The sequence below is a fragment of the Convolutriloba macropyga genome, chromosome 7, assembly GCF_964194025.1.
Source record: "Convolutriloba macropyga chromosome 7, txConMacr16.3, whole genome shotgun sequence".
Taxonomy (NCBI): Eukaryota; Metazoa; Xenacoelomorpha; order Acoela; family Convolutidae; genus Convolutriloba; species Convolutriloba macropyga.
In genome coordinates, this window is record NC_134474.1 from 20,798,069 (window position 1) to 20,819,918 (window position 21,850).

The following is a 21,850-nucleotide window of genomic DNA, read 5'->3' on the forward strand; positions in this document are numbered from 1 at the left end:
CAACATAAATCGTTTTTCAGTCTAGTCAAGGACTTATTCAATTAATTTGAGGGTCTAAGAAGGAGTGTCAGCATTGGAAAAGAGTCTGAAAGCGAATGAATTTTTGACCTAGCCGGTCTGCAAAAAAAGTTGTCGATACGTTGTTAAATTTCGAGCTCTGAAAACACCTATTTAGTGTTTCAACAGAAATCGTTTTTCAGTCTAGTCAAGGACTTATTCAATTTATTTGAGGGTCTAAGGAGGAATGTCAACATTGGAAAAGAGTCTGAAAGCGAATGAATTTTTGACCTAGCTGGTCTACAAAAAAAGTTGTCGATACGTTGTTAAATTTCGAGCTCTGAAAACACCTATTTAGTGTTTCAACATAAATCGTTTTTCAGTCTAGTCAAGGACTTATTCAATTAATTTGGGGGTCTAAGGAGGAGTGTCAACATTGGAATAGAGTATGATAGCGAATGATTTTTTGGCCTAGCTGTTCTACAAAAAAAGTTGTCGATACGTTGTTAAATTTCGAGCTCTGAAAACACCTATTAAGGGTTTCAACTTAAATCGTTTTTCAGTCTAGTCAAGGACTTATTCAATTAATTTTAGGGTCTAAGGAGGAGTGTCAACATTGCAATAGAGTATGAAAGCGAATGAATTTTTGACCTATCTGTTCTACTAAAAAAAGTTGTCGATACGTTATTAAATTTCGAGCTCTGAAAACACCTATTTAGTGTTTCAACATAAATCGTTTTTCAGTCTAGTCAAGGACTTATTCAATTAATTTGAGTGTCTAAGGAGGAGTGTCAACATTGCTATAGAGTATGAAAGCGAATGAATTTTTGACCTATCTGTTCTACCAAAAAAAGTTGTCGATACGTTGTTAAATTTCCAGCTCTGAAAACACCTATTTAGTGTTTCAACATAAATCGTTTTTCAGTTTAGTCAAGGACCTATTCAATTTGTTTGAGGGTCTAAGGAGGAGTGTCAACATTGGATTAGAATCTGAAAGCGAATGAATTTTTGACCTAGCTGGTCTACAAAAAAATTGTCGATACGTTGTTAAATTTCGAGCTCTGAAAACACCTATTTAGTGTTTCAACAGAAATCGTTTTTCAGTCTAGTCAAGGACTTATTCAATTTATTTGAGGGTCTAAGGAGGAGTGTCAACATTGCAATAGTGTATGAAAGCGAATGAATTTTTGACCTAGCTGTTCTACCAAAAAAAGTTGTCGATACGGTGTTAAATTTCGAGCTCTGAAAACACCTATTTAGTGTTTCAACATAAATCGTTTTTCAGTCTAGTCAAGGACTTATTCAATTTATTTGAGGGTCTGAGGAGGAGTGTCATTATTAGAATAGAGTCTGAAAGTGAATGAATTTTTGACCTAGCTTGTCTGCAAAAAAAGTTGTCGATACGTTGTTAAATTTCGAGCTCTGAAAACACCTATTTAGTGTTTCAACATAAATCGTTTTTCAGTCTAGTCAAGGATTATTCAATTAATTTGAGGGTCTAAGAAGGAGTGTCAGCATTGGAAAGGATTCTGAAAGCGAATGAATTTTTGACCTAGCTGGTCTGCAAAAAAAGTTGTCGATACGTTGTTAAATTTCGAGCTCTGAAAACACCTATTTAGTGTTTCAACATAAATCGCTTTTCAGTCTAGTCAAGGACTTATTCAGTTAATTTGAAGGTCTAAGGAGGAGTGTCAACATTGGAATAGAGTCTGAAAGCGAATGAATTTTTGACCTAGCTGGTGTACAAAAAAAGTTGTCGATATGTTGTTAAATTTCGAGCTTCAAAAACACCTATTTAGTGTTTCAACATAAATCGTTTTTCAGTCTAGTCAAGGACTTATTCAAATAATTTGAGGGTCTAAGGAGGAGTGTCAGCATTGGAAAAGAGTCTGAAAGCGAATGAATTTTTGACCTAGCTGGTCTGCAAAAAAAGTTGTCGATATGTTGTTAAATTTCGAGCTCTGAAAACACCTATTTAGTGTTTCAACAGAAATCGTTTTTCAGTCTAGTCAAGGACTTATTCAATTTATTTGAGGGTCTAAGGAGGAGTGTCAACATTGCAATAGTGTATGAAAGCGAATGAATTTTTGACCTAGCTGTTCTACCAAAAAAAGTTGTCGATACGGTGTTAAATTTCGAGCTCTGAAAACACCTATTTAGTGTTTCAACATAAATCGTTTTTCAGTCTAGTCAAGGACTTATTCAATTTATTTGAGGGTCTGAGGAGGAGTGTCATTATTCGAATAGAGTCTGAAAGTGAATGAATTTTTGACCTAGCTTGTCTGCAAAAAAAGTTGTCGATACGTTGTTAAATTTCGAGCTCTGAAAACACCTATTTAGTGTTTCAACATAAATCGTTTTTCAGTCTAGTCAAGGATTATTCAATTAATTTGAGGGTCTAAGAAGGAGTGTCAGCATTGGAAAGGATTCTGAAAGCGAATGAATTTTTGACCTAGCTGGTCTGCAAAAAAAGTTGTCGATACGTTGTTAAATTTCGAGCTCTGAAAACACCTATTTAGTGTTTCAACATAAATCGCTTTTCAGTCTAGTCAAGGACTTATTCAGTTAATTTGAAGGTCTAAGCAGGAGTGTCAACATTGGAATAGAGTCTGAAAGCGAATGAATTTTTGACCTAGCTGGTGTACAAAAAAAGTTGTCGATATGTTGTTAAATTTCGAGCTTCAAAAACACCTATTTAGTGTTTCAACATAAATCGTTTTTCAGTCTAGTCAAGGACTTATTCAAATAATTTGAGGGTCTAAGGAGGAGTGTCAACATTAGAATAGAGTCTAAAAACGAATGAATTTTTGACCTAGCTGGTATTCGAAAACAGAAGTGGATTTGTCGTCAAATTTTGAGCTCAAAAACTATAGCGTTTCAACAAAAATTGTTTCTTCTCTCTTTCTTTTCCTCTTTTTCTATCTTTCTCTCTCTCTCTCTCTCTCTCTCTCTCTCAGTCTGTCTCTCTGTCTGCTCTCTCTCTCCCTCTCTCTCTCTCTCTCTCTCTCTCTCTCTCTCTCTCTTCAGTCTCTCTTTTTTCTCTCACTCTTTCTTTCTTCCTCTCTCTCGCGCACTCCTCGCCTCTTTTTGTTGCCTTCTGGGCATCTGCTCGCTTCTCTCTCTCTCTCTCTCTCTCTCTCTATCTCTCTCTCTTTCTCTCTCTCTCTCCAGTTTTCTTTGGTTATGGCAAAGTGCTTTTCTGCTTTTTAGGATTGCCTTCTGGGCAAGTTCGGTCGTTCGCTCGATGTCACGGTCGTCCGGTTTCGTTTTGCTCGTTTTGCGCTCGCTCGTTTTCCGTTTGTTCGCTTTCAGGCTCTTCGTTTTGCTCTCGCTCGCTTTTCGTGTGTTCGCTTGCACGCTCGTTCATTTTTGTCACGCTCATTTTGCGGTCGCTCGCTTTTCGCTCGTTCGTTTTCACGCTCGTTCGTTTTTGTTTCGCTCGTTTTGCGCTCGCTCGCTGTTCGCGTGCTTGTTCGTTTTTCGTCGCTGCTCTCGCTTTCCGCTTGAACCCCACCCCTTTTCTGAGTCCCCTATCTTGTGCTTTTAGATGTTCATTTATATGTTTGTTTGTTTGTTTCTTCAGCGCGATAACCCCCCGCCCTTGTTTGTGACCCCTTCGCGCAGCACAATACCCCCCGCCCTCTCTCTGCCCCCTTTCTTGTGCATTTAGATGTTCATTTATATGTTTGTCTCTTTCTTCTTTTAGCGCGATAACCCCCCGCCCTTGTTTGTGACCCCTTCGCGCGGCGCGATAACCCCCCGCCCTTGTTTGTGACCCCTTCGCGCATTAGTCTTAGCTATTTAGGGTCTTTGTTTTTTTTCTTTGGCGGCTAGGTCAGGTGCGCTCCTTAAGGAGCACAGTAATGCGCCGGCTCTAGTCCTCAAAGAAGCTAAAAAGGCCCATGCAAAAGCTAAGACAAATTTACTGCAGCAAAAACCTGAACGCAAAAAATGGGAAAAATATGTAAGATAAGCGGTGAATTTATGTAAGTTCACCGCTTGAGTAAGCTGTGATCATATAAAAATTCACCGCAAAAATTGGAAAAATATGTAAGATAAGCGGTGAAAAGTTAGTTTTTTCACCGCAAATTTCGTACATAATTTTGCGGTGAAATGCGGTGAATGCGGTGAAATTATGTAAGATCACCGCTAGAGCAAGCAGTGATCTTACAAAAATTCACCACAATTCACCGCTAAAATATGTAATTTCACCGCTTAATATTAGGCGGTGAAATTACATATTTTAGCGGTGAATTGTGGTGAATTTTTGTAAGATCACCGCTTGCTCTAGCGGTGATCTTACATAATTTCACCGCATTCATCGCATTTCACCGCAAAATTATGTACGAAATTTGCGGTGAAAAAGCTAACTTTTCACCGCTTATCTTACATATTTTTCCGATTTTTTCTCAACCCGGGATGGCAAAAATTCAACAATGAAAGTTCGCCATTGTAAATATATCCCCGTACTGAGCCTCCAGAGACCATCAGGCCTGATTCAGAAAAAATCAGACAAGGTCCCAGGCCTGATTCAGAGTCTGATCATGTCAAATACAAGGCTGCTAAGAGAACACTCCAGAGTCGATCTCTGAGGTTTCTATTGCCAGAGAAAAATTAAGACTTGGGGGTCTCTGCCCAGAGAAATCCCAAGTCTTGGGTCTCTCTGCCAAGAGAAGGTCCAAGTCTTGGGTCACTCCGTGCAGAGTACAACCAAGACTTGGTGACCTCTTGGCAAGCAAGACACAAGACTTGGGATTTCTCTTGGCAGAAAGGATCCAAGACTTGATTTTTTCTGGACAGAGGGTTAGAATGGTGCATTTTCTAGGTTCATGGGCACTTTTAACATAAGTTTGAGTACCCGTATGTACAAATAAAGCACCAAATATGATTATGAATGCTATTTAAACTATTTTGCCCTCATTAAATAAAAACTCTGGATCCTCATGATGTCAACCTTAACTCTGCTCAGAGAAACCCAAGACTTGGGGTCTGCGCTGCCCAGAAAAACCCAAGTCTTGGCCTCTCTCTGCCCAGAGATGTCTCAAGTCTTGGCTCCGCTACCCAAGTCTTGGCATCTCTCTGCCAAGACTTGGCCTCTGGAAAATCTCTGAATCAGGCCTGATGGGCTCTGGGGGTTCGGTACGGGTCTTCCCCTGATTTCATGTAAATATGTTTAAAAGGAAAAGAGGCACTAGCGATCAGAAAACAACTCGGTCATTTAAAAAAATAATTAAATTCAACAGCAGTCAACGTCCTGCGTCAGTGTTCCAACGGTTTCCTTGAGGACAAAAAATTTTGTATTTTTTAGCTAATGAAAAAGGAGCAATTTTCAACTAAAAAATTTAAAGTTTATCAAAATTGTTAGTTTCTATCGCTATCGTTTTTTACAGAAGCAAAATTCATACATGAGATTTCAAACATGTTCCAATACATTTTTTCTGTAACATCAACGCGTTGAAGACAAAAATCACTCTGGGCTCCCAATTTGTGAACAGAAAGCAGATTAACAAACAACTTTTCACAGAAATCAGTCTGATAAACATAGAAGCACGAACAGACAGCTGAAATTACAAGAGGTTTTATCAGTGGTTTTCACAAAAACACGGAAAAAGCAAAAGAAGAAACGCCACAAAAATGCAGCGTTGATAATGAGATTAAATCAATTTTGAGAAAACGAAAAGATTCCATTCCATCCCTGAATCGATAAATATCGAACTCGAACCAATTGAAAAAAAACAAAAACGCTATCTGAGGTCTGCACCAGCGGTCTTAAAACAAGCCCTGTAATAGACATCGGAGAAACAAACCAAGAAAAAAATGGCAGACAACAACGAGACCAGGCAGAAATAACTGTCTTTCTTCCTGGAGTGAAATTTTTGAATCGTAATTATTTGAAAGAGACTGCATCAAATGGAGGACCAGATTAATTACATGCTCACAGCAAGCTACATTGAAGAAGAACGCTCACATATTTGGAGACGAAGCTTTCACTCGCACGGCATCGCTGGAATCTATAAAACTTTCAGAGACTCAAAGTTTATCAAAAAGACATAAACGAAAACTTGTCTTTAGACTTGGCTCACGTTCACAACCCAGCAAAACATAACAGTAATTTTAAAAAATATAGTAGCAGTTGACTGTTTTTCTATATGTTCAAAGCTTTCAAAAATATTAAAAACAGGCAGTTTGAACAAGAATGTGTTGACGATGGTATTGCATTTCTTGGAGCATTCAAACAATTGTGAAACAAACGTGGAATTCAATTAGGTTGTAGTTCCTGCGAAAAAAGACTGTTCTTTGTTTATTGGAACGTTAGGTCACACACAAAAATAATGATCAATTTGCTGATGAAAAAAGAACGACTCCTACATCGAATAATTGAACCAAGTCCTAAAAACATCCAGTTCAAGAGTCAATCTGGTAATGTGCAACAAATAAATTAAGAAGAAACCTTGTGTCACGACTGGCTTCAAAGATCGCACAACCAAGCTCAGCTCAGAAAACCAAATTTTCAGAAAACCAACGTGAGGTTTTTGTTCGAAATAAATAAAAAGATTAACGTCTCAGGGAAATCTACAAGCAATCTTTCACAGAGAGAGACAACGAAAATAATAACAATAGACCAATGTACTCTTTGGACAAACTTGGCATCTAACCAATTCAATGAGATTTTTATCAACCGGAAATACACCTTGTCAAAATTCCTCTCTCCTTTTGGTAAAACTGTCGAACATTGGCTCTAAAAATAAGTTGAAATTTCAAACTATTTCATCGGCTTCAATTGCAATATTTACATCTGGCACAATTGAATGTTCCATAATTCTCCAATGCCAAAATAACAGGTTTAACATGACTATAATAGGCTTCGTTACTTTTTCATTTGCTTCGATGGAGGACGGGTGATGTAAAGAACCTTTGGGAAAAAACTGGCCTTTTTGCAATCAATTTTAGTTTTACTTTTACATAGTTAGGGGAGCTCTTTTTAATGTCACTGAGCCAGTTTTTTTTTCTGTGGAGCTGTTGAACTCAAACGCTCATTTGCGGTCTCTCAAAGTGGTTCAGTTAGAACTGAAAACGTATTAAGTTTAAAAAAAGATTGTAAATTTAAAAAATTTATCGAAAAACTTGTTTTGTATCGACGTTTCATTTTGTAAGTTTGTTCGATCAATTAAAAAGTGATAATTGTTATACACTGAACAGCCAAATTTCTCGCAGGTGGCGGCTTTGTTGCTTCTTCATCCATGACCTGGGCACATGAACTGTTTGACTTTGCAAACAAGATTCAAAACCTTTCGACAGTTGGGGGAAAATGCTGCTGCAAATTGTAATTGCGTTCCTTTTTTCTTAAACAGTTTTTGAACGGTTTGTAAGTGTCTACAATTGCTCTTATTTTTTAAGAATTGTCAAAAAAAACAACAACCGCAATTTGTTGCATCAGTTGAAGTGAAAGTTATGAGGCAACTCAACTTTATCATTTTCAAATAACGGTCTGCAATTTCTAACGCAACGGCCGCGAAATTTCTTGGAGCTTTCATACAATTGTGCAACAAACGTGGAATTTTATTAAACTGTAGTTCTAGTGAAAAAAGACTGTTCCCTGATTAAGTGGAACATTAGGTCGCAAACAAAAATGAATACTTTTTTGCTGAGGAAAAAAAATGACTCCTACATTGATCAATTTAACCAATTTCTAAAAACATCGAATTCAAATGTCAAACTGGTAATGTGCACCAAATAAATTTAGAAAAAAAATTTGTACCGCAACTGGTGTCAATGATCGCACAACCAAGTTCAGCTCTGAAAACCAATTTAAAGTTGAGGTTTTTATTTGACATTTTTAAAAATATAAAGATCTCAGGGAAAATTACAAGCAATCATTAACAGACAAAAACAACAGAAATAATAACAAAAGACCCACCAATGTGTTCTTTAGACGAACTTGTCATATAACCAATCCAATGAGAATTTTATCAACTACAATTTCAACTTGTTAAAGTTCTTCTCTCTTCTTTGCAAAACTGTCCAACAACGGTTCAGAAAAAATTCAAATTTCAAATTATTTCAGCGGCTTCAATTGCAACATTTACATCTGGCACACTTGCATGTTTGAAAATTTTTCAATGCCAAAATAACTGGTTTGACACGATTATATTAGATTTCTGCACGTTTTATTTTTCTTCGATGGAAAAAGTGTGATGTAGAGAGGCTTTAGGCAACCACTGGCATCTTTGCAACCAGTTTTAGTTTTACTTTTACATGATTTGTAGAGCTGTTTCTAAGGTCACGGAGCCAGTTTTTTTTTCTGTGGAGCTGTTGAACTCAAATGCTCAGTTGCGGTCTCTCAAAGTGGTTCAGTTAGAACTGAAAAGGTATTAAGTTAAAAAACGATTGTAAATGTAAAAAATTTATCGAAAAACTTTTGTTTTGTATCGACGTTTCCTTTTGTAAGTTTGTTGGATCAATTAAAAAGTGATAATTGTCGAAGACAATTCACTAAACAGCCAAATTTTGAATGAAAAGGAACGAACACTGCATTACTAATTGGGTTAGAATAAATAAGTTTTTTTGCACAAATTTGAACTGTTTCCAAAAATGTTTGAAGTAATTGACTCAGCATTCGTACACCGCCTCAAGTAATTTTGCTATTGTTGCTGGTCTTCATAATTTCTTTTAATTATTCATGAACTCAGGGTTGATTTGCCGGTGGCAGCTTTGTTGCTTCTTCATCCATGAACTGGGCACATAAACTGTTTGACTTTTCAAACAAGATTTAAAACTCTGCGACAGTTAGGGAAATTGTTGCTGCAAATTTAGATCGCGTTTCTATTTTGTTAAACACTTTTTGAACGGTTTGTAAATCTCTACACTTGCTCTTATGTTTTTGGATATGTCAAAATAACAATAACCCTAATTTGTTGCATCAGTGGAAGTGAAAGATATGACGCAACTCAACTTTATTATTTTCAAATAACGATCTGAGCTTTCTAACTCAAAGGCCGCGGAAATTTTTAGAGCTTTAATTCAATTGTGAAACAAATGTGGAATTCATTTATATTGTAGTTCCAGTGAAAAAAGATTTGTCCTTGCTTAGTGGAACATTAGGTCGCACACAAAAATAAATAATCTTTTTGATGATGAAAAAAAGAACGACACCTACATCGAACAATTGAACTAAATTCCAACATCTAAATCTAAACTCAATCTGGTAATGTGCAACAAGTAATTTAGGAAAAATATGTTGTACAACGACTCGTGTCACTGATCGCACCGCCAATCTCACCTCAGAGAACCAGGTTTATTATTGAGGCTTTTGTTTGACATATTTAAAATTTTAAAGGTATCAGGGAAAATTACAGGCTATCATTCACAGACAAAGACAACGGAAATACTATCAATAGACCCAACAAAGTATTTTAGACGGACTTGGCATCTAACCATTTCAATGAGGAATTTATCACCCAGAAAATCAACTTGTCACAGTTCCTCTCTCCTCTAGGTGAAACTGTCCAACAACGGCTCTGAAAACAAGTTGAAATTTCAAACTAATTCATCGGCTTCAATCGCAGTGATTACATCTGGCACAATTGCATGTTCGATAATTCTCCAGTGCCAAGATAACAGGTTTAACATGACTATAATAGACTTCTTCACCATATAATTTGCTTCGAAGGAGGAAGGGTGATGTAGAGAGGCTTTGGGCAGCTACCGGCATCTTTGCAATCACTTTCAATTTTATTTTTGCATGGTTTGTAGAGCTGTTTTTATTTTATTTTAAGTGAGCGAGTTTTTATCTGTGGAGCTGTTGAACTTAACCGCTCTTTTGCCGTCTCTCAAAGTGGTGCAGTCAACGCTAAAATGGAATTAATGTAAAAAAAAATGTAAATGTAAAAAATTTATCGAAAAACTCTTGTTTTGCATTGACGTTTCATTTTGTAAGTTTGTTGGACCAATTAAAAACTGATAATTGTTATACACTAAACAGCCAAATTTATCATTTGCAAATAACGATGGGAACGCTCTAATTCAACGGCCGCGGAATTTCTTGGAGATTTCATACAATTGTGCAACAAACGTGGAATTTATTTAAATTGTAGTTCTTGTGAAAAAAGACTGTTCCATGATTAAGTGGAACATCAGTTTGCACACAAAAAGAAATAATCTTTTCGCTGATAAAAAATGACTCCTACATCGATCAATTGAACGAATTTCTAAAAACATTCAATTCAAAAGTCAATCCGGTAATGTGTACCAAATGAATTTAGAAAAAAAATTGTACCACAACTGGTGTCAATGATCGCACAACCAAGCTCAGCTCTGAAAACCAAGTTTAAAGTTGATGTTTTTACTCGACATATTTAAAAAGATAAAGGTCTCAGGGAAAATTATAAGCAATCCTTAACAGACAAAAACAACAGAAATAATAACAAAAGACCCACCAATGTGTTCTTTTGACGAACTTGTCATCTATTCAATCCAATAAGAAATTTATTAACTACAAAATCAACTTGTTTAAGTTTCTCTCTCCTCTTGGTGAAACTGTCCGACAACGGCTCTGAAAACAAGTTGAAATTTCAAATTAATTCATCGGCTTCAATTGCAGTGTTTACATCTGGCACAATTGCATGTTCGATAATTCTCCAGTGCCAAAATAACAGGTTTAACATGTCTATAATAGACTTCTTCACCATATAATTTGCTTCGAAGGAGGAAGGGTGATGTAGAGAGGCTTTGGGCAGCTACCGGCATCTTTGCAATCACTTTCAATTTTATTTTTGCATGGTTTGTAGAGCTGTTTTTATTTTATTTTAAGTGAGCGAGTTTTTATCTGTGGAGCTGTTGAACTTAACCGCTCTTTTGCCGTCTCTCAAAGTGGTGCAGTCAGCGCTAAAATGGAATTAATGTAAAAAAAAAAATGTAAATGTAAAAAATTTATCGAAAAACTCTTGTTTTGCATTGACGTTTCATTTTGTAAGTTTGTTGGACCAATTAAAAACTGATAATTGTTATACACTAAACAGCCAAATTTATCATTTTCAAATAACGATGGGAACGCTCTAATTCAACGGCCGCGGAATTTCTTGGAGATTTCATACTATTGTGCAACAAACGTGGAATTTATTTAAATTGTAGTTCTTGTGAAAAAAGACTGTTCCCTGATTAAGTGGAACATCAGTTTGCACACAAAAAGAAATAATCTTTTCGCTGATGAAAAAAAATGACTCCTACATCGATCAATTGAACCAATTTCTAAAAACATTCAATTCAAAAGTCAATCCGGTAATGTGTACCAAATAAATTTAGAAAAAAAAGTTGTACCACAACTGGTGTCAATGATCGCACAACCAAGCTCAGCTCTGAAAACCAAGTTTAAAGTTGAGGTTTTTACTCGACATAATTAAAAAGATAAAGGTCTCAGGGAAAATTATAAGCAATCATTAACACACAAAAACAACAGAAATTATAACAAAAAACCCACTAATGTGTTCTTTAGACGAACTTGTCATCTATTCAATCCAATAAGAAATTCATCAACTACAAATTCATCTTGTTAAAGTTCCTCTCTTCTTTTGGCAAAACTGTCCAACAACGGTTCAGAAAACAAATTGAAATTTCTAATTATTTCAGCGGCTTCAATTGCAATATTTACATCTGGCACACTTGCATGTTTTTTTCAATGCCAAACTAACTGGTTTGACACAATTATATTAGATTTCTTAACGTTTTAGTTTGCTTTGACGGAGAAAGGGTGATGTAGAGAGGCTGTGGGCAACTACTGGCATCTGTGCAATCGATTTTAATTTTATTTTTGCTTGGTTTGTAGAGCTGTTTCTAAGGTCACTCAGCCAAATTTTTCTGTGGAGCTGTTGAACTCAACCGCTCATTTGCAAATTCATTGTAAATGTAAAAAATTTATTGAAAAAATCTTGTTTTGTATCGACGTTTCATTTTTTTAATTTTGTTGGATCAATTAAAAAGTGATAATTGTCGAGGACAATTCACTAAACAGCCAAATTTTGAATGAAAAGGAACGAACACTGCATTACTAATTGGGTTAGAATAAATAAGGTTTTTCTGCACAAATTTGAACTGTTTCAAAAAATGTTTGAAGTAATTGACTCAGCATTCGTACACCGCCTCAAGTAATTTTGCTATTGTTGCTGGTCTTCATAATTTCTTTTAATTATTCATGAACTCGGGGTTGATTTGCCGGTGGCGGCTTTGTTGCTTCTTCATCCATGAACTGGGCACATAAACTGTTTGACTTTTCAAACAAGATTTAAAACTCTACGACAGTTAGGGAAATTGTTGCTGTAAATTTAGATCGCGTTTCTATTTTCTTAAACACTTTTTGAACGGTTTGTAAATCTCTACACTTGCTCTTATGTTTTTGGAAATGTCAAAATAACAATAACCCTAATTTGTTGCATCAGTGGAAGTGAAAGATATGACGCAACTCAACTTTATTATTTTCAAATAACGATCTGAACTTTCTAACTCAAAGGCCGCGGAAATTCTTAGATCTTTCATTCAATTGTGAAACAAATGTGGAATTCATTTAAGTTGTAATTCCAGTGAAAAAAGATTTTTCCTTGCTTAGTGGAACATTAGGTCGCACACAAAAATAAATAATCTTTTTGATGATGAAAAAAAGAACGACTCCTACATGGAACAATTGAACCAAACTGTAACATCTAATTCAATAGTGTTCAATCTAACATCTAATTAAATGAGAAATTTATCAACCAGAAAATCAACTTGTCACAGTTCCTCTCTCCTCTTGGTAAAACTGTCCAAAAACGGCTTTAAAAACAAGTTGAAATTTCAAACGGTTTCATCGGTTTCAATTGCAATATTTCCATCCTGCACAATTGCATGTTCGAAAATTTTTCAATTTCAAAATAACCGGTGTAACACAATTATATTAGATTTCTGCACGTTTTAATTTGCTTCGATGGAAAAAGTGTGATGTAGAGAGGCTTTGGGCAACTACTGGCATCTTTGCAATCAGTTTTAGTTTTACTTTTAAATGGTTTGTAGAGCCGTTTTTAAGCTCAGTGAGCCGGTTTTTTTCTGTGGAGCTGTTGAACTCAACAGCTCATTTGCGTCTCTCAAAGTGGTACCAGTCAGAACTAAAATGGAATTAATGTAAAAAAAAGAATGTAAATGTAAAAAATTTATCGAAAAACTCTTGTTTTGTATCGACGTTTCATATTGTAATTTTGCTGGATCAAATAAAAAGTGTTAATTGTTATACACTAAACTTGTTTTAACTCTTCGACGATAAGGAAAACTGCTGGAAAAAACTGTGATCGCGTTCCTTTTTTCTTGAACAGTTTTTGAACGGTTTGTAAGTCTCCACAATTGCTCTTGTTGAAAAACCAAAATTTCAAGGTGTTGGAATTGTCAAAATAACAATATCCGCAATTTCTTGCATCAGTGGAAGTGAAAGGTATGGCGCAACTTAATTTTATCGTTTTCAAGTGAGGATGTGAACGCTCTAACTTAAAGGCCGCGGCAGACTTGGCTTAAGCATATGTCATCCAACACCTTGAAAACAAATCATTAGGCGAATAGGGTCTCAAGCGCGCCTGCAGCGTACTAGAGTCTGTTCGTTAAAGTATGACAGGTAAAATGCAGAAAAAAGTGACCTTTTGAACAGTTGCACTTTTTTAAAGTAATTACATACGCTAAATTCACAAAAAAAGTGGATGTTGAAAAAATGCTCAACAACAGTTATATGAAATATAATGTGACCCCAGGTAACAATCATTAGCACGCTAAAGTGAAAACTGGGTCTGCTTATAGCCTAAAAATTGAAAATAGATGTTACATTTGCTTGATGGAAACAATTAGTAAATTTGAAATCTACTCCCGAGCTATAGTTTGGCGGTAATGAGTTGAATGACTATTTGATTCCGGCAAAATTTAAAATCTTTTTAATTGACTTTTCTCTGCCGTTCACTTTTGTCGAAAAGTTTATTGAAGTTCTCGCAGATTTGGAGATTGCTTGGGACAGAACACTTGTTGATCAAACAATCGATAATTGGTGGTTCCTATTGAACAAAAAAAAACAAAACAAAAAATGGTAGGTTTACGATCACTGTTTTCTCCCAGACCTTCTTATAAATGCAATTGCAGCACTATCCAAAAGAAACTGACCGATGTGAATGCAGTATTTTTACCTGAGGGGGTCACATACTTGGAAAATTTTTTACAATTATAACACAGTTTAAAATTGTTATATAGTTCTATTTACTGAAGTCTTTCCAGCTAATGCTCTCACTGCGTCCCTTGTTTGAAAACCATTTCAAATTATATAATGCTTGTAACGAATGGGCCGATTTGTGAGCTATCAAATCTTCACTTCTTTCGGCCGACATTAAAACAACTGCCTCTAAAGTTCAGCTAGCAGTGAGCATCAAAATTCACATGATACTTAAGCCATCGTCAATTCATAACATTCATAACTTCATGAGATCTGCATAAAAAGAAGGTTCCTTTTGAAAATATCGAAGAGAAAGCCAGTCAAAAGTCAATTGAGGACATTCACAGTGAAAACATTTTTCACTTGCACTACAAACTTCTCCTAATTGTCTGCTCTCGATAAACCGGGAGAGAATAGTAGATGCGGAGAAGAAAATTGAGGGAAAAAATTAATAGACAAAACTAGTATTTCTTTTTTGAAAATCTCAGTGGAATCAAATTGGGTGCACTAACTGACTATGTCCTGCAAAACATGTCATCACGCTCGCGAAATTCAACTCATTCGCTATGGAGATAATTAGACCTTAATTAATTGCTGAATAGTGCTTAGTTAACTAAATTACTGATTTGCAGAGGTTATTTTAGGTTGTTAACGGCATTGTTATTATCGCTTGGTTCTTTACTTAAATTCATATACACATCTTCAAAAAATGTCCCCGTGACCGATTTTCAAAACATCTGGCCACCAATGTCTCAATAATATCTGGCATCAATTAGCTAAGGAAGTTCCCGAAAGAATGGAGCTTGAACACCTTTTTTGTCATTTTAATAGTACACTATGGTACCAAAAAGCTACGTACAGCATGATTTCTGCTTTTAAAGCATGATTCGTGCTTCATAAGCATGATTTGCAACAAGGCGTGAAAAAAGGTGTGAAATTTAGAAGTTTTAAGAGATATTTCACTCTCACTTTCTCCGTTTAAACAAAAAGATGGTTAAACCGCTTTGTTCTTATACCGTTTGCCAAGTTGCTACGCTAAGAGATGTCGGATTTTCATGGTCTAAAATACATAAGCAACTCAAATTAAAATCAAGATCCAGTGCACAGTATGAATACAACCGTTACCTGAAAAACAACAGTTTCGAGGCCCAAAAATCGAGCGGAAGACCCCCCAAATTGTCAAAAAAATCAGAAAAAAAGTTACTTGCCGATGTTTTGAAAGATCCCAAAACCTCATTGGAGCGAATTCGTGTGGCTCATAACGCTTTCTCTTGCTACGATACAATTTCCAGAGGTACAGTTAGACGAATTCTCAAAAAATATGGCGTTTTTCCAAGAAATGCTGCAAAAAAAGTCAGTTTGAAGAAGAAAAACAAGCGTTTTCGTTCAAAATGGTGTATCAATATGCTCAAGAAGCCGTGCTCTTTCTGGCAGAATGTGGTTTTTACTGATGAAACAAGGGTACGCATCTCCAGCGACGGAATTGTTAGAGTTTTTCGAAGAAATGGAACGAGATTTCTTGAAAAAAACACAAAAAACGAGAAACCTGTATGAAAACTATACAAACCGTCTACTAGACGTTAAAAAAGCTAAAGGTGTAATGACGCGTTATTAGAGAACTAATTTGAACTCAAAATGTTATATTATTTGTTGTTTCTATTGCTTTTTTAGAAATCTTTAGGTGTACGTAGCTTTTTGGTACCATAGTGTATTTCAAAAAAAATCCGAAAAAGCATTAGAATGCGCATCATACTGTGCTAATAATATGGCTTTGGGTTCTGGAATTATTCTCGAGTGTTTTTTTTACAAAAATTGAACATTGGCGCTACAACATTGCAAAGTTTAAAAGTAGTCGAGGAAGAAAATCATAAACTGTGCGGCGTTGAGTAATCAGCTGTACCCTTATTTAATTAAATCACTCAGTGTGTTTTTCCCTAGTAAAATTAATTTCTGCACTTCAAAATTCAATTGTCTTCAAATTACCAAGTTCACTTCAGAATTAAGCCCACTCTAATGCGCATATACAACTCGGTTAAGTAATTGAAATATACTGACAGCTAATTACGCTTCGTCCAGTAAATTTTTTTTGGACGAAGTAGGACTTCTCCACTCAAAACGGCGCTTTCGAAGCGTTAACCTTTTAGTGAATGTCCAACTCAAATACCAACGAAATGTAACTTAACTGAAAGCACCTAACAGTCTTAGGTCCTTGTAGATTCTACGCCAGACCAATCAGATCCAATAACATCCCGGGATAGACTGAACAGACTTCGGTCACACTGGGCTTTTGTCAAAGCCAGTCCGAACAGACTCAGGGCTGTGGGAACACCGAATATATTCAAAGACAGACTCTAGGCACGACGGAACAAAGTCACATCGCCATGGGCACGACCGAAGTCTCAAGGTAGACCCGAACCAGACCGATAAAAGCATGTCGAAGAACCTCAAAAATCTTGATTTACAAATTTCCTACTTTTTTGTTTGCAGTAACCTGTTTAGTACGTACATATTATAAAATTTGGCGGCAGAAGCATTCGCAAGCAAGCTGTTAATAAATTTTGTTCTGAACAGTAAAAACAATGAACAAATGGTTTTTCTTCATCTGACGTTTATTTCCTAGGAAATATTTCAAGCCTGCCTACTATTTTTTTTACATGAATTCAACCTATTTTGTTCCGTATAAAAGATTTTGATCATTTTCCTGTTAAGTTAATTCAATAAACATATAAACGAGCTTCATCAAAAACGTAAACTGCTTGTATATCGCCACCGCCTTCCTGCTCTATAATTTTTGCCTACCAATGTGCATTTGACCAAGTTGCGTGTTCATCTGACTTTTATTTGCTTTAGAATCAGGAAAAGGATTTTATCAGAACTCAAATGTAATATCCATTAAATGGAACCAAATTCACTCAGGAATTTTCATTAAACTGGCGCCGAATCAGTATTGATTAATCAATAAAAAATGGGGAATTTTGTTTTCACTTTTTCTACGCGTTCAACATTGGTCAGTATGTTTGCAAAATAACAATTGACAAAAAGCTTTTAACCATAATTACGCCTCGTTGATTATTTTTCTTCGTCAACAAAAACATTTTGACAGCCCAAAATTGGAACAAATTTGTTCATAAAGCTTTTGCCAAATTCTTGGCGGAAAAGCAATATCCTGTATTATTCTTCACACTTTTTGATTTTGTTGGGTGTTGAAAAATGAATGCAAAAATATGCAACAAATGTTCAAAATTTCATCAAAACGTGAATAGTTTTGACAAGCTGTCAATTAGCAGATATCACGCTGAGCATAAAATTAAAAATCTACACGAAAAATTATAGTTGCACACTATACCTATAGACACTATTCCATTTTTTTCGGTTTTCAGCGATTGAGATATTGCAGAAAATATGAAATTAAAAATTTCTATTTAACTTTATATTTGCGAGTTTTGATTTACTAAAATTAAACATCTAATAAACAGTTGTTTACTTGTCATGTTGATAATAATGCTCCTACTTTATCAGATAGCTTGATTTATTCCTGTGCGGTTTAACGAGTATTAATAGGAATTACTGTGCGTTTGTTAACTTCGTCTCAATTATCATTCGGTTTATTTCGTGGAAGAAACAGAAGCGTGAAGTGTGATTTTATTTCCCATAGGAAGCTGCAACATGAGCGGATAATCAACTCATTTACACATCAAAAAATCCCCGCTTTATTGCCATTATTCAGTCTCGTATCATTCTGTCGCCCGCAGCTGTATGTTCGTAGCCGATTGCTCCATAGGCCGACATTTTAAAAACATTTTCATGTTTTTCACAATGATTCCTTTTCTTAAAATTCCACCACTGAAAGTTTCTTTTTCTGATATTTGAAACTGAACAAAACAAAATTTTGTGATTAATGAACTTTTAATTTGCATAAAATTTAAAGCATTTTTATTTCGGCTTATTTTTGGATCGGCCTTATGGTGCTACAGCATTCTGCACCAGTCGAATGACTTCTGAATAAGTGTTGATTATCAAAACAAATGATGCCCAAATAATAATTCTACAGCTTCAAAGTTCCGTCGAATTAACTACCATCACTAAATTCGCAGTAACGGTGGCAGCATTATTCTCTTCTATTTTTCTCGGTTGTGGAAGATATTGTACTTTGCAGTTAACTGACCGATGTAAAGAACGTATTTGTAATTTGATCAGGTTCTTCGGATTAGTTAGGTTTCCAATTTCTTTCTCCCTTTTGGGTCAATTTGGTGTCGCAGATCGTCCCTATTCTTAGTTTTATAGTAACCTTTCACTGTTTACGTTCCAATTTTTATTGTTTATAATTTTCGCATGTTTATCTTGATTAATTCGTAAATACTGAACCAAAAAAATGTCGATAGTTATTATTTGCTTTTTCACCAGCGTTCTCCCTTGTTTTTGCTTCGCAAATTATCATATCAACGACTTCAAGAACATACGTATTGGCGGCGTATTTCACAATGCTGAAACTAAAAATAGTTTTCTGGTAAGTTTATCTGGAAGAATACGCCAGTCCTATGTTTTCCCAATTTTTAGAAAAAGAGAGAATTTTGTGCTAGCCCCACTTGCTGCTCAGACAATTCACACCATTTTGGATCTTTTCCGCTAGCCCCCCCCCCCCCCCCCCCCGTCCTGTATGGCCGAAACTTAGGCACCCCCCAAAATATTATTGTTTTGCTCCCTTCTGCAAAGGTTACTTATGATCATGATTACGTACCTAGTACAATACATCAACAACCTCATTTGCAACATTTTTCAGGAAAATCAAAGTAGTAGAGCCCTTTACAAAGCACGTAATTCCTAAAAACGCAATGAGAACAAGTTTTTGGTTGATGTTTACATTATACGCAGTCCGTTATTATTATGCACGTATTAATTTCGAACCACAGCTCTGTTAATATTTTCTAAATGCCCACTTACGCGTATTCACATGTAATAATTCGAATGCAAACAAAATGTTAAAACATATACAAATGGGGAGTGCCTAACTTACTGGGGGGGGGGGGGGGGGGGGGGGGCGCTAGCGGAAAAGATCCACCATTTTTCAGGTTATCCCAGAATAACATTCGTCAGAAATCAAAGGTGAAATATGAAGAACGAAGAACCGCAACAAATAAAGCTAACTATTGCTCAAGGCACCTGGATTTTGCCTGAAGCAGTACCTGAACTCAGAGAAAGTTCAGGTAAAGTTACCTGAAAAAACACCTGAATTTACCTGAACAGTTCAGGTAGATTTGTCTCGCCTGAACCATACCTCAACACACCTGAAAATTACCTAAATTTTACCTTAAAAATTCAGGTATCACTACCCGAACTTTTACCAGAATTTACCTGAAATTTACCTGAAAAAAATACTTGAACTGTTCATGTAAATTGAACAGTTCAGGTAAATTACCTGAATTTCACCTCAAATTTCAGGCAAAAATTGCCTGAAAATTCAGGTAAAATTACCTGAACTGTTCAAATTACCTGAACAGTTCAGGTGTTTTTTCAGGTAAATTTCAGGTAGGCTTAGGTAAAAGTTCCGCAGCCCTATATAGTTTTAACTCAGAGGTGGATGGATTTTATGCGTTAGATCTTATAACCAAACTAAGAGTTAAAAAGGATAGAATTTAAGCGACCAATAATGCTTGCTATAATAAGTCTCAATCTTGGGGTTGTATGCTTTCTAATTTCCATAAATATTAGATATATGCTAGAAAAAAGTTGTTGAGAACAATGGTTAATTACTAAAAAAAATTAGGAAAAGATGGAAGATAAAAAAGGCGCATATCGCTGTTGAGGTAGAGTTTCCCGATCAGCGGAAAAGAGAAGAACTTGGTACTTAGAGCAAATATTAGCGAAAGAAAGTTAGCGGCTTGAATCGGGCTTGTTGTTGACTGTTCTGACTTCCTTCAGCAAGCAACCTCTGGGCTTGTAGCTGTTGCAAATTGAGTCAACACGGATGTTTTGACTTGGTCCGAAAGTTTCTGAGTCATTCGCGGAGCCGACTAATTTTCGTCTTTTCTTCTGAGTTGCTACTGTAAAGAGCGGTTGGATAGCTTCAATATCCTCAGCTTTGTTTTTCATACTTTACAAACGGCAGTGCATCAGGCGGGAGAGCTTAGTAAATAGCGTAATAAATAATACTCAGCAGTATGGCCGTCGAATAACTTAGATTTTTGCTCTAATAGTTTTGAGCAGCGCTATGAAAACTACTCCAGATTCTAGGGTAGCACTTGACGGTACCTTTGGTTTGACACATTAACAAACACTTACAATGTTGTGTCATTACTTACAACTGATGGCTGCATAGGAAATTGTACTGCTCTTTAGTAGAGCAGAGATGCACTTTATCAAATCAATACACAAGTGCCTCGAAATCAGTAGGAACTAGCTGTGGATAGTTTATATTTATAAATAAAACAGGACTTGATATACAAAGCAAAGCATAACTTATAACAAAGTTATTCAGAAGTTTTTATAGCAAAGGCTAGACAAATTTTCCTTGGGTTTGAAATTATTGAAAGCGTCATGGACAACATTACTTTGCCAATATAGAAATATTTAGGCTTAGGGCAAAATTTATCATCTGTTTCTTTATGGGATAGTTTATGAACAATTTCGAGCAAATTCAAAACACAGAAAGACAGTTTATCTGTTTAACCAGAATGTTTCTCTAGAAGTTCCTTGTTTTCAGATCTATGGTTTTGAGCTCGAATCTTATGAAGTTGCTGGAATCATGTAGAGGTTTTCAAGCAGCTCTTGTTGTTGTTTGAACTCATCTTTTTCGTCACAGTCGTTTCGTTGATAGATGGTCAATCGCGTCAGCTTATTCTGTATGTTGAACTGAGAGTTCCTAGGCTGTCTTTGAAAAGCTAAATTTTTCTCGTTCAATCTGCCTGCTAAAAATGTTTCAAACTCTCACCAATCATTGTTAGGAAAGGCAGTTAAATTTTCAAAAGGCGCCTCGAATCTTACACATTAAGGATCCTGTTCTCGACTTCGTAATTTATGTTGATTTCGTTTCTATTGCGAAGTCTCCAGAGGTAGGCTGGATACCAGGAACAAATTCAAATTGACTGGCAAGGCTGACGTTGGTACGTGAACTGTAGCGTTTATTTTTAGATTGCCTTTAGTATTTTTTGCCACCAAAGAGCATTGATTTTAATCACAAATCAACCAATACTCTAATAATGTACTGAATTTGGGGTTCTCGCGCTGAAGGATCATTTCCCGTCATCGTCCAGTCAAGTTTTTGTCGAATTTTTTTTTCCTTTTAGCAGACGAACATCTATTTTGTCGTTCGGCAATGGTTCATGAGCTTGTTTCCCATGATGCTGTTGCTGTGGTTCTGGATTTTATCTTAATTGTCAAGTTTTTGTGATTGGTGCTTTCGCTGACGTTCTGGCTGATTTTTTTGTTGGGGCTGGTGTTGCTTTTCTCGTATTTTTTTGAGGCTGACGGTTTTGTTGTGGCTTCTTTCACTGTCTTCGTTGTCGAGGATGAACCGCTCTGGTCTTTTTATTTGGCGGAGGAAATTTTGTTAACCATTTGGTAAACGGATCATACTTCTCCTCAGGAAATGCTGAGTTATCATTGGGATTGTGTGCTCGTTCAAGCATCTTGAAAGAACATGAACAAAAC

At 36.0% G+C, this 21,850-nt stretch overlaps 1 protein-coding gene across 1 annotated transcript in view; it reads left to right on the forward strand.

Moving 5' to 3' along the window:
* Positions 1-17,339: 17,339 nt before the first annotated feature.
* The window catches only part of LOC142342688 (glutamate receptor ionotropic, NMDA 1-like), a 106,666-nt gene continuing 102,155 nt past the window's right edge, over positions 17,340-21,850 (forward strand). Inside the window, exon 1 of the mRNA XM_075394181.1 lies at positions 17,340-18,710. Within this exon, the coding sequence (XP_075250296.1) occupies positions 18,576-18,710 (135 nt within the window). The 5' untranslated portion in view covers positions 17,340-18,575. The remainder of the gene's footprint in view (positions 18,711-21,850) is intronic.